A 13,788-nucleotide genomic window follows, 5' to 3' on the forward strand; every position below is an offset into this window, starting at 1 on the left:
GTGTATGCAGAAACAGATGCCTTGCAGCTGGAGAAAAGAGTGAAAACAGCTAGGCAAGGGATGCTTTCATTGAACAGAAAAAGAGTGAACTTGTGATGCTGAAAGACATGGAAAGGGAATCTGTGCACTCCAGATGTTGTTGGATTGCAACTCCCATCATCCTTGCCCTTTGGCTATGCTGGCTGGGGCTGATGGAAGTTGAGTCCAACAACATCTGGAGGGCCACAGGTTCCCCATTCCCGCTGAAAGTGAATTGAGCCTATATGGTGTAGTGGTCAGAGTGTTGGACTTAGGCTAGGGGAGACCCAGGTTCAAATCTGCTCAGCCGTTAAACTAACTGAGTGATTCTGAGCCAGTCGCAGTCTCTCAGCCTAGCCTGCAGGATTGTGAAGATAAAATTGGAGGTATCTATGCAGTCTGGTCTTTTAATTTTTTTAAAAAAATTGTTGTGTTTTGCTTTACGTTATCAGGAATCATATTGTGAAGGACATCAGTTTTGTGCACAATAGAGACCCAGAACTACTTTCTACAAAGAATTGTGCCCCATTTTACTGCTTTTTGATAGTCACATGCCGATATATAAAGCAGAATGATGACAGCAACAGTGGCAGTATCCAATGAGTGACTGAATGAGATTTATCTCCATCCTTAAGGATTCAGTCCATTGTTTGAAACAAAGCAAACCTGTGAGCATCACTCAGAGATGTACATATAGGAGATGAACATATATGAAGAAAGTAGTTAGAGAACAGACACCAAGGAATGCAGCCAAAGAACAGCAAATCTTGAAATGTTAATGCAAACTGTAGAGATTAGTACTGTCCCTCATGGTAAGGTAAAGCTGTGCTATGGGTTCCTATAATTCTGGTTAAAAGCCCAATTCAGTTTGAAGATGGTGAAGCAGCTGCAGTTTGAGCTCAGGACCCCAGGGCTTTATCCGAAGTAATGCAAATTAGTCCCATTAAAAAAACCCTAGTTGATTTATACGGGTTGGGAGTCCTATTAAAAGCTGCTAGATCCACCAAATTTGAGAAACATCTAGCAACTCTTCAGATACAGAAATTTTGAGGTTTTAATTTACTTTTTAAAAAGAGAAAGTGTATGAATTCATTTCACAAACCAGTTGTACAAATGAGTATACGCTAACCATGGTTTAGTGCTTTAATTAGTATGCGTGGCATAAATGATTATAGTGAGTATTCACTTTAAGTTTTAAATCATTCAGTTGTGTTAAACTAGTGAAATAAAAAATAGTTTCCTAAAATAAATATGGGGAATGTCCTAATAAATTAAGAAAAAAGTGAGAGAAGAGAGGAATAAATTAAATTTCACATTTGCAGAAACATTGAATTGCAGTACTTTTCTTTGTATAAACACAGTGTTTGCTAAGAAAAAAACTTCAGGATATAGTATGCAGTTAGGATGAACAATTTATTGTATATACAGCTAAGCAATCGCACTGTTTAAAGAAATGGATATGGTAACTAAAGTAGATTTAGCATGAAAAGTACAACATAGACAAATTAGAAGTTATTACAGAAGTTATTTGTTGACTTAAAAAGAGCACAGAACTTGAAATAAGAGACAGCAGGTTGCATTATAAACTAGGACAGTAAAAAACTGTACAGTACAACACGTTACAATAAATTATGATCAATGAGGCAGTCTTTGATTTGGGACCAAAAGGACAAATAGGATATTAAAATCTCATAAATCCACCATATCTTTTTTCCATCTCTGGAACCTCTTTGGAATAACTTTCTCCATCTTCATCTGAAGGAAGCAGAGAATCAGCAAAGCGCTTAAGAAATCCACCATATCGTTTCTGGTAGTCCAGCCACCACTCTGGCCTCCCCACTCTTCTCATGAACCCACCATATCTCTTTTGTAGCTCTTTGACGTCATCTTCCAATTCAGGGCTGCGCTTTATGCTTCTCATAAAGCCACCATATCTCTTGACGACCTCACCATCATTATCATTCAGGTCCCGAAAATGCCCAGTTTCAGCATTTTCCCCTGTTCCAAGAAGCTCCTTCAACAGATCAGAGGAATTAGCCAAAGCATCATCGTCTGAGTCCTTCTTCATAAATCCTCCATACCTTTTAGCAAGGATTTCTCCTTCATTGGATTCCTCCTCTGGCTCTATATGGTAGAGCTCATCCATCTTCTTCATGAAGCCTCCATATCTTTTCATGAACCCACCATATTTTTTGGCTAGCAAATGACTCTCATCCTGTTCTTTTGGGTTGTCCCTGAAGGCACCGTTGCCTTCCTGGGAAAGATCCAGTTTACTCTGTTGCAGGAGTTCCTTGCAGGTTTCCCAGGCTTTGGCAGAAGGCAACTTTCCTTCACATTCTAGTGTACATGCCTGAAAAATAGTTTGATTTACAAATGCATGTTAAAATATAATTAAGAACACATTTGCAATCTTGTCTTGTCTTGCTAAAAATAGAAATATAAGAAATTCTTATTTTAGAATATAAACCAAGTTCTGCGGGGAGGGGGAGATGGTCACAATTGTCCATTTTCATATCTTTTCCTGATAGAACTATTGGCCTAGGCAGGTTTGGCACTGCTGTAATCTGAAATCTGTAGTAGGGTTTACACTGATAAGAAAAGATGCATCATCACATTTCCCAATATATACACATTTATTTCTTAAAGAAGAAACACATTACAAGGCAGAGACGTAGGATGGCAACATGTAACGCTGCCATTGAAACATGGGGAAGTCCAGCAATGAAAGCAGATAAGCTGCACTTGTAGTCCATTCAGATCTGACAAGTTCATAACCCTTTTGCTACCTTTGTAGATGGTCTAGAACTACAGCTGCATGCAGAGCTACACATACCACAGTTGTCCAAGACGGGCTATCTGCATCTTGATGTAGGGACAAAGGTGTATTTACATGTTTAATGCAGAGGTAAATACATATCCCCATCAAAGGAGCTCAAGGGAGACTTGGTGCAGTGCCTTTTATTGAGTAGCCACCTCTGAATTCCTTTAGATGAAGAAGTCCACGTTTGGGCCATGACTGGTTTCTGAGCATCTTTAAAAATCTGTTTAACAGAATTATCCTGATGGACATCTTGAAACATACATCTTACAATAATGAAGTAAGTAACACATGCCTTTGGGGGTATGGGCTGCTGAGATGTGGCTGGGACAAGGAGCTGAGGTGAAGGCATTCGTTTTTGAAGCAGCACTTCCACACAACAGCTCTACATGTGGTTGCCAATAGTTTCAGAATTGCAGCAGATCTTTTGAGTTACTGCATTTGCACATATTATAGAGGCTGCATGCACAGTCCCCATCTGGGGACCTCCTGACTGTTGTACTCACATAGGGCAGTGACCAAAGAGTGGCTGCACCAGCCAGGAGGTTATATAACTGGATTGGTCACAAACATATTTTCAATAGAAGTATACATTTTTATGAAAAGGAAGGATTATTTATTGTTTTATTTTGTATATTTATACCACATCTTCTAGAATAACTCCTTTAAAGGTCACTTTCAAAAACTTAAATCGGTGAATTGTCATATATTCAATAAAAAGAAATGCAATCACAATAGTACAAAAAAGCACAGCACAGCAAAAAGTCTTCTTAAAAATCATGCCAGCCCATCCATATTACAGCTAAATAAGGACTAAAATCTCTAAAATGGAAAATGCGTTTCAGAATTCCAATTTATATCTATTATGGTTAGTACACCTTTCTCACTGCTTGTGAAGTACCAGCTATATTCTGTAAAATATAGATTTAAATGTTAGTAATTACTGTAGAGTTAGCAATATATGCTTATAGTGTAAATTATTCAACATACTATATTTAGTATTACAATTTGGTTAGTGTATGCTAGTAAAGTATAACTGCTTCATTTAGAGTGTTCTGATTAAAACATTTTCTGGATCTGAAAACAAATTTCAATACAGACATAACCTCCCTCTCTGCTTCTTATGCAACAGCCAATTAACAAAATATCCAAACACATCCATGTACATTTGACTGCAGTGAGAAAGATGAATTGAGAATGGTACATGCAGCAGTGCCGAGCATTTTTGCCAGGGCTTGATCTCTGCAAAAGAAAGTTGCTTGCACATTCCTGACCCTGGATTGGTTTGCACTGTCAGTTTTGACTGTGCTAACGTGACTGGGGATGTAAGACCAGAATGGAACAGGGAAATGGAAGTCCTAGATGAAGGTTTTCCACCCCTCCCAAAAGGTGCTGCCTAAGCTAGCAGTGTCGAGCACCCCTTGGGTGGTTAGGCACACATACAAATATGCATGAACTTGTTGCCTGAGCAGCTCAGTGCTGCATGTGCATATTTCTGGACTGTAAGTGCAGTCTCTCAATGCTCAGTTTCATCATTTGGTATATGCTATCTATATTCCATAGTGATCCTACCAACATTTACATGATTTCATAGAAATGAGTGGCTTTTGGATTTTTAGAACAAATTGAGGGATTGAGAAAAAATATTATGAAAACACAAGAAAACTTTCATTTGGCTGTACTCTCCTTTTACATATGATGCTATGCAATTGTAGGGTTGATTTACCCCTCCGCTCCTCCCCACCCATCCCCAAACAGATGCATGTATTGGTTGTCAGTTCTGCTAGCTTCAAGTCTTAACAAAAATACCCTTCACACATCCTACATCAACTGGTTGACTTTGACTGTCAAAAAAATTCTGTCATTCTTCAAAATGTCCCAAGAATGGAAAATTCATTTCCTTGCAAGCACAGAGTGCAATAATGAGCCCTATTGAAATGTTCTTGTTTAAGTCTTAAATTATTTTGAACAGAGCATGTATAGCAGCAGTGAATGAAGGCAGTGTCTGAAAAAACATTATTCTGTCCAGCAATTTAAATTTTAACTACCTTCAAGGAAATGCCTAATGGGGAGCTTAGAATCTTATAGGATAAGCACATGACTGAAGCTTGCTTTGCAGTTAGTTTCAGTATATTTTTAAACAGTAAATATTTTCCCCATTCATCTGATTCTATGCATTCTTATTGCTAACTTATATACAGCTTAGTTTTAAATAACTCTGTTGAAGAAACTTAACTCATGTCACAGTATATCCTCCTAATGATTAAATGAAGAACAACACTGATATAGTAAGGTGCTGAGTTCTCTGGATCCTGATTATGCAAAACACTTAAGTAGCTGTTCATGGTCTAAGTGGTAATGGCAACAATACTGCTGAGCATGATTATTTCACACTAAGAAAAAAAGCTGATTCATGGCTTTCGGGAGGCAATATGTCTACGTGCATAGCATATACAAACATATTGGTTTCCTTCCTCTGTAAATCTCTGATGCTTATTATAGAAGATAGCCTTAAAGACTGTGGACTTTCCTCCCATTCCAACTGTCATGCTGACCAGCGCCCTGCAGGTATTCATAAAGGGAAGCTATTCATTCATTACACTCATTCATTACACTTTTTTTTTTTTATCTTGTACGTCGCCCAGAGTGGCTGGACAACCAGCCAGATGGGCGACTAATAAATTTAATAAAGAAATAAATAAATTACACTCATGCAGTAGATAGATATGGAGGAGAACTAAGATGTTCAGATTCTTGCAGGGAGCAGTATATGACTTCCCTCCAGGACTATCTATCATTGATAGAATGGTGTTGGGTGTAGGGGTTGGAACCAGAAACCCAAGTCACCATAAACACCTCCTTCATATGATGAGCAGCATGTTGGAACATTTTCCTGAGCAGGAAAAGGTTACCAGCACTTGAACGACTCTGACCACTAAGACTCATCATTAGCTGTCTTCACAGGAAGGGCCTCCTGTTCAGACTGGGATTTTATCTGTTTATTTATTTAAAACATTTCATACTGCCCTTCACTAAAAATTCCAGGGTAGTTTGTAATTCATAAATTCAGACACGCGGAAGACAGCCCATCACAGTCCACTAAATCAGTAGTGATTGGCAGGGTGGCGCAGGCAGGGGAATGTTGCTCATCCACCTTCCAAACGCAGATCCTCACTGCCCGTTCTTGAAAGGGGGAGGGGGAAGGCACAGGGAGCTCAGCAATGTGCAGGCGCAGCGGCAGAGCCAATCTATGCTCCTGCCACTGTGCCTGCACCACAATGAGCTCCCTGCAATGCCCTCCCCTTTTCCAGAACCAGCCGCGATGCTCAGTGTTGCTACTGCAATAAATACTGTAAATATACAACAATAACCACAGTAGCTGGATAATTCTCAATGGCTTCTCCAGCCAAGACCTGGGTGAACAAATATGTTTTCAGGAGGTGCCAACAACTCAATAGAGTTGATGCCTACTTTATTTCGGGGGGGGGGTGTGTGATTCCACATGCTAGGCACCATGACAGAAAAAGTCCTCCCCCTGGTGGCTGCCAGATGGACTTCTGCAGCCTGCAGCATGACTAGAAGGGCTTCATCCTGAGATCTCAATAACCAGGCAAGTCTTAATGGGCAAAAGTCTTATTTTAATTATAGTCATTACTGGCTCTAGCTTCTGGTGTTTTTGATGTTCCAGCACAGTACCCTGCCAGCTGTGACTTCAGGGCTCTTGTGTGATTCCCCCACCCCTCCTGGCTTCTTTCTTCTGCACAATGGCTGCCTATGGCTCAACTGTGATAAAGGGGTAGTTAATACTTAGTATTTTGCTTCCAGTCTTTGAAAAAGAGAAGCCTTTCATACTTGAATATGAATATCTGGATTGAAGGAGGGATCCTAACAATGGCTGTAAGCCACCTCTCAGTTAGGCATCTTCTACTGACCTCAAAAGAGCTGTAAGTGTAATTGTTATTTGCATGTATGTAAATGAATGAACAAACTTGAACATCATTTTTTTCAAAGTTACAATGTATTTCTGTATTTTAATTCTAGTTATTTATGAATATTGAATGCCTTGCAGCCTTCTGTTGTCTGACTTGCTTGCTTTTTCTCTTGCAAGACAGAGCAGTTATACAGATGGTTATCTACAATATGAGTTCAGATTCATAAGGAACTAAAATAAATGGCTACTTGACATTCAGCCAAATTTAGGCACATCCTGTTCATTTCAATGACAGAATGAGACACAGTAATCCAATACATGTCTTCTCAGATGTAAGCTCCACTGAGTTCAGTGGGACTTACTCCCAGGTAAGTGTGTATTGGATTGCAGCCTAAATGTATTATTCCATACTGACATTGCTATTTTATCAATCTATGCTTAATAATTCTGATATTGATTAAATATGACTTATAGTGGAAAATATGATAAGTAGAATTTGATGGAAGGAAGATAAATCTGATAGTAGAAAGAAAAGTTTTTAAAACCAATTAAATTCACTTACAAAATACTTGTTCTAATGTCAGTCCAAATATTTTGTCAAAATATGTCATCTACTAATGGCTTAAAATGGGAACAAATTTAGAACATGATGTACTTCATTTGCAGTTAAAGCCTACCAGTTTATAGATTCTGTGTTCTGAAATATTGTCAAGAATTGCCAGCAAGTCCTAAAACAAGTGATATGACCTGACCAGACCCTTTTTGTATGGATCTTCAACATTCTAGTTGGTCTTTTGGGTGTATAATCCTATGTATATTTGCTCAGTCAGAAGCAAGAATCACTATGCCCAATGGAATTTATTCCCAGGGGTCCAGGATTGCAGCTTTATATAGACAGCCCAATGAGATTTCTGATTCTCAAGCTTTCCAGAAGGTTAACCTATACATGAATCATGCTTTTAGTGGCAAGAGTACTATCTCTGTGCTTGAAGAACAGCATTGCACAGCTTTGAAGCTTGTCTTTTCACCAAGATAAGCTTTGTCCATTAAAGGGAGGGAGCATTTTATCTTTTATATCTGTCACTCATTTATACTGTTTTGCAAATTCCTTTTGGAAATTGACTTGCTTATGGGGAAGGGCCATAGTTCAGTGGCAGAGTATCTGCTCTGCATGCAGAAGGTTCCTGTTTCAATCCCTGGCATGTCCAGGTAGGTGTGGAAGAGATCTCCTGCTTGAAATCCTGGAGATCTGCTACCAGTCAGTGTAGACAATACTGAGCTAGATGACCCAATGGTTTGAGTCAGTATAAGGCAGCTGTCTGTGTTCCTGGCTCCATATTATGTTCCTGAAATACATGCGGTTATGAAGAAAATAAAAAAGCACAATAATCACAGCCCAGTGAAATTACAGGAACATTCTTAAACCTGTAAGAGCCAAACTACCTCCACTCTTTTTGATGTATGTGGAAATGAAGGAGCATAGTACTTCAAATATATTTTTCATGGGGTCCTTGAAGGTCATTTCTCTTGTGATTCCTTTCTTCCCCCCTTGCAAAAATATACTTCTACATCATCACAGTCTCCAACACCTTCTATGAAAAGATGGGGCTGTTAGTTTCTGGCAGAAGGTCTGGAATATGGGCATTATAATCCAATATCTGATGTTCTTTTGCCCCAAGCTTTTAAAAGGCACCAAGACTGAGTGCAAAGCCAAAAGCATGTCTATCTCGGTGGCTGCCCTACAGGTTCCCAGAAGAATTAGCTGAAAACCAAAAGCTTGCTTAGAAGGACTAAACAAAAATCCACTGGGTGCATAATTCTCTCCCTGTTAACAACAGACACTACCAAACATGCCACATCATATGCCACCTTTGAAACTCATCTTGTTTTGGGTTGGACTAGAGCTGGGAAATAGATTCAAGTCTGCCCTCAGTTATGAAACTCATTAGCTGTACTACCTCTCTGCCTAACCTAACCCCTAGGGCTGCTGTTGGGATAAAATGGGATGGGGTGAGAGAACCATGTACACTACTTTAGCCTCCTGGGGGGAAAGGTGTATAAATTTAATAACTAACCAAATTATACATTTCAAAACTGATTTGCCATTTGGCATAGATTGCTGTTTGAACAACAGAAGTTCAGATCCCTTGTGAGCACATGGAACTAGTTGCACCTTATGTTGGATACAGCCATTAAAGCTGGAAGAGCCAAAAGCTAACTAAGGCCACCTTGTCATAAGAATCAACATATGCACACTGATTACTCCATACAATCTGGACTACAAGAGGATCACAGTCAGGCAATAAATGAACCTCCAGATGATTCAGGAAAGCAATATTCTATAGAGAAGGCATATCCTCCCCAGCAAAACCAAAACCTAGGTTCAAATGGGATCAAAAGGGAGACCATCTATTATTGAACAGTTCCTGCTGTACCTTCCTGAATCATATTCCTCTTCCCATTTCTGCTGTTTATATGAAACTTGGCCAATCAGTTCGTTCGTGGTGCCTAAAGGCTTCATCATAGTAGGACTTAGATCACGTAAAAACTGCCCTTCCGAGGAAGAGGCTACAAAAACCAAAAGTGGTATCCGTTATACTACAACCATGACACTGGGGCGTAAGCATTGTACGGGACTGAAGGTAGAGCCTGACACTGATTTTATGCCTTCTATGTTAATTTTTACCTCAGTAGTCCCTTCAGTACCACTTCCTATATATGCATATATGTGTGTGTGTGTATATGTATATATATTATTTTATGTATATTAATTGCATTTTATGTATTTTAATTTATTTTAATGTTTTTGTGATTTTTATTGTGTACAATATTATTATGTACGGGCTCAATTTTATTGTAAGCCGCCCTGAGTGCCCTGTTATAGGGTAGAAGGTCAGGATAGAAATATTTTAAATAAATAAATAACGGACCATGGAACTGAGATCTTTGGTGTTCATGCTGGTCCTGAAAACTATAGATGGCCAAATGTAATTAGGGGTGCAAATACCTAATTTACACATCTAATTCGATGCCAAAAGAACCCCATCCCTTCTGACTTATTTCCTATGCTCATCAGTCCCATGTCAATTGCATAATCCTGCCAGCAGGTTCTAGTATTTAAACAGTGAGAAATGTGGGAGTTCCAAGGTGCTGAAGTAGCAGGTATGTCTGTAGCAAAGTAATGGAATGTGGCATAAACCACAGATGACAGGTTTTGTGAATATTTATTATTAATCTGTCATAGAAGCATAGGTAATTTGACTATCTGAAATTCAATAACACTAAATTCAGGCTTCAGGCAATCTTCTGCTAGTGGGTGAGGAAGGTCCTTATAGGAAAGGCATACGTCTCTGAGGGCATGCATGCTTGTACTCCACAATCCAGAAGTACTACATCTCTTTGATGCTGTACTCAGACTCATTGATACAGATTAGAATAACACATTACACACAAATTTATGTGGAAAATGCATTGGAATATTATTTAACAGACCTTCAGGGATGGTTAAAGTGCATGAGGGGGTGACTAGGATTGTGCTAGCATAGCTTTTCATAGTGTCCATTTTGTATTAAAAAAAATCATCTTTGTGTGTGTTTTAAACTATGTTTAAGTTGTTTTTATTATATTTTGTACATTGCCTTGATATATCTGGAAGGAGAACAATAATAATAGCAACAACAACAACGGCAGCAGAATTTAGGCTTCTTCATTGGCTAAGAGTTGGGTTCTTCAGAAACATGACAAAATTCTGCTTACCAAGGGGTTGATGTCAGCATGGTATGCCAATCGGTGGGCACACGATACACAGTCCTTGTCGCATTCTGCCTGAACTGTAAGGATGAGGCATGTGCTAAGAGCTAAGAGCAAAAAATAACATCTCAGAAGCAGTGTCATGGTCTGCAAAAAGAAGGAAGAATTGAACCCAATTAAGAATCACTTGCTTTCTTGTTCAAAACACACGTGTTACAAAGAGGAATCAGGGTGAAAGAACTTTAGCTATAATACACCAGCTATGATCTTAACAACCATGGATTTGAAAAAAAAAGTTACAATCAAGTGCATGCTTCCAAGAAAAGACATTGAGGACCACAGAACTAAAATCTGTGCAGTATTTAAGATCTTTAAATTGAATGTGTTAATGTTGCCCCGGCACATGAGACAGTTAAAGTGCATGTCTCTCATTCCATGGTTTAGGGGACACATTCCTGATTTATAATTAGGCTGCTTCATTTGAACATGCAGGGTCCTGAAAGTTAACAAGGAAGGAAGAAAGGAAGGAACATTTCCAAGAACTATATGTCTAATCCTTTCATTTCCACCCTCAGGCTGAATTAATCTGGAATAATTACTATTCTTTGGTTCTGTTCTCACAGTTCCTAATGCTGCTTAGAATGACATTTCACTCATGGGATGGGAGAGGGAAAATCCAATCCTTGCCACTACTCGTTAATCATCCTGATTGTTGAAGTACAAAAGGACGTTGATTATGGGGTAAAGTGTCTACATTATGATGTATCGACTATGTGTTTGGAATAACGGATATTGACTATCATTAGTCTTTGAAGCCTATACTCCACAAGATCAATAGAAAGGGAGCAAGCTGTGATGCTGATCCCATAAGGAAAGGGAGAGCATCCATGGTGACAGAACGGAGTTTTATCTAAGTTCATTGCAGAGCTTACAGCACCAATACAACATTTCCACTGAAGCACATAGGCAAATAAGATGCTGCCTTACACCAGGTGAGACCTACTTCAGCATTGTCTACTCGGACTGGCAGCAGTTGTCCAGGGTTTCAGATAGGAGCTTTCTCCACCCCTACTTACCACTGAGCTAAGTAGAAAAGAATAAGAGTGAAACTTGAGCTGCGGGAAAAGGCTCAGAAAGAGCACGCGGATTAACTAGGAAGTCCCTCACACCCCTTGACAGCCGTCTCCCTCTTTCACTTACATCTCCTCCTCGTGGGTTCCCCCGGTCGTTCTTTCGAAGTGAGCAGCGGCTCCGCGGAAGTCTTTCGCTGGCTCTAGAGAGGCTCCCTTGAGATTTATCGAAGAGCCAAGCGACGGCTCAGCCTCTCGAGGAGCTGAGGAAAGAAGAAGAAAACAAAATAAGCGAAATCAAGGGAACGGACAGGACAGGAGAAAAAGCAACGCATTGGCTGTTTACTTAAGGGTGGCCAGCTCCGGCAAATCTTACAGGCGAGAAGGGAGCGACGAGGTCGAGTCGGAGCAGCTGCTCCTGCTGCCTGCCTGCTTTGCCCCTCCCAGGCCGATCTCTTTTGTGGGCTCTGGAGCTCCTCAGCAAAGTCAGGACCCGGGGAAGTGGAGAGAGCGACTTTATAATTAGTCAAAAAAGAGAAACGCCGAGCGTTCCCCAATCGCTTTTAGCCTCCATCTGACGCAGCGCCGACGACATCCAGTAGGAGCGCCGGGTACTCAGGGGAGGGGGAGGAAGAGGGCGCGCACACGCCTGCCTGGGGCCAACAGACGACGCACGATCCTGCTGTTCCCCGGCGTGTGTGGGTAGATGTGCTACTCATCGGTCGTTTCCCCCTCCCTTTCCCCCTGTCAGGGATCAATTTCATCCCAAGGTAGCATTCCCCACGCTGCCACTGGGGAGGGGTGCGTGCCCCAGGTTGAGATCATATTCTCTTCCCCCCTCCCCCCCGGCTGTGGGAAGGGGATGTCTGAGACTGGATCTCTTTCCTTTTTTTCTTTTCTTGTTTACTCTGGAAGGCCCTGATTCTGAGCCCCTCGTCTCCCCGCCCCCCGGGTCGCAGCAGGATGTTGGACGTGAATCAGTTGCTTCTAGCGTAGCCTGCTTAAGGGATGTAACCGGGAACGTTCTGTTGTATTCAACAGTATGTCAACAGTATTTAGTCGTCAAGGCTATATAGCTGCCCATCAGTAAATATTCATTGGGGTAGGCATACAAACAAAGCAATATTAAAAATGCAACATATGACCATTAAAACCAATCAAAGGCACAATAAAAGACAGCCCCGTGACCCCCCCCCCTTCCTTGCCACAGAGACAACACTAAACAATTCACAGCCTGGATTTAAAACACAATTTTAAATCCTGGGTGACTAAAAAAGGTTTTCGCCTGGCACCAAAAAGGAGCTTGGGGAGGTGAGGTGCCACCATAGAAAAAGGCCCTTCTAAAACGCTTGTATCTCATCAATCTATCTGTCACCATCACCCTTCCCCAGTGTTCCAAGTATGACTGACTCCATCCTGGATTTTGCCACCTGTGCCCTGGGAGAGAAGTCTTGGACAGCTTAAGGGTCCAACATTGTTTCCCAGCTACTGCCGCCTGTGTAGTCATTTCCCTTTCCCATAAAGGTTGGGAAGATTAACTGCTGGGGGTATTGATTCACCATGCCCGACAAACACTCACAACATATATGAGGACTGGAACAACTCCAATGTGGATCATCATAGTTAGTTCAAACCACGGATGAGGGGCTTAGCATTTGGTAATTACAGCCCCCACCCCAAAGCATTCCCACCCTTACTTCTGGTTTAACAGTCCAGTATGAAAACAGCAGTGGGAGAAACCATCCCAATTTCACAGCTGCTTCTTGGTTGGAGTTTGGGCATCAAAGCTCTGTAGTTTGGAATCTGACACAGCTTTGTATCCCCTTCAGTTCTAGTACAATATATGTTTGTGCCAGGCACACATTTTATGCAGAGCATAGGAACATTTTATCCTCAAGTAAACCAAAATATGTAGATGTCGTCTTTGGGAAGGTACATATAGGGTGACACCCAATATACTAAGTGTGTGCATGGGCATAGGAGGATGCCCAAGTCCCAGTTCAATTCACCTATGGGAAGACGCTAAAGATTTCATCTGTAGACACACAGAATTGCTTGACTCTGGAGGTTGCTGAATAGGGCAGCATCAGGAGGATAGTTGTCCACCTTCAAACAATTTGGTGACTTAGTAAAGTGGATTGAATGCATTGGATTGTCAGTGGTCCGGCATCTTCCACAACTATCCCTTTCCAATTTTAACA

General features: G+C 40.8%; 1 protein-coding gene across 1 annotated transcript; it reads right to left on the minus strand.

The window, feature by feature from the left end:
- Window positions 1-1,429: 1,429 nt before the first annotated feature.
- PENK (proenkephalin) lies at window positions 1,430-12,064 on the minus strand. Its single transcript, XM_061601795.1, has 4 exons — window positions 11,964-12,064; window positions 11,718-11,850; window positions 10,524-10,664; window positions 1,430-2,368 (listed from the first exon to the last, which is right to left on the minus strand). Exons 3-4 carry the CDS (start codon window positions 10,659-10,661, stop codon window positions 1,700-1,702), a joined length of 807 nt encoding a protein of 268 aa, XP_061457779.1. The 5' UTR covers window positions 10,662-10,664; window positions 11,718-11,850; window positions 11,964-12,064; the 3' UTR covers window positions 1,430-1,699.
- Window positions 12,065-13,788: the final 1,724 nt, after the last annotated feature.

Source organism: Rhineura floridana, chromosome 1 (assembly GCF_030035675.1).
Source record: "Rhineura floridana isolate rRhiFlo1 chromosome 1, rRhiFlo1.hap2, whole genome shotgun sequence".
Taxonomy (NCBI): Eukaryota; Metazoa; Chordata; class Lepidosauria; order Squamata; family Rhineuridae; genus Rhineura; species Rhineura floridana.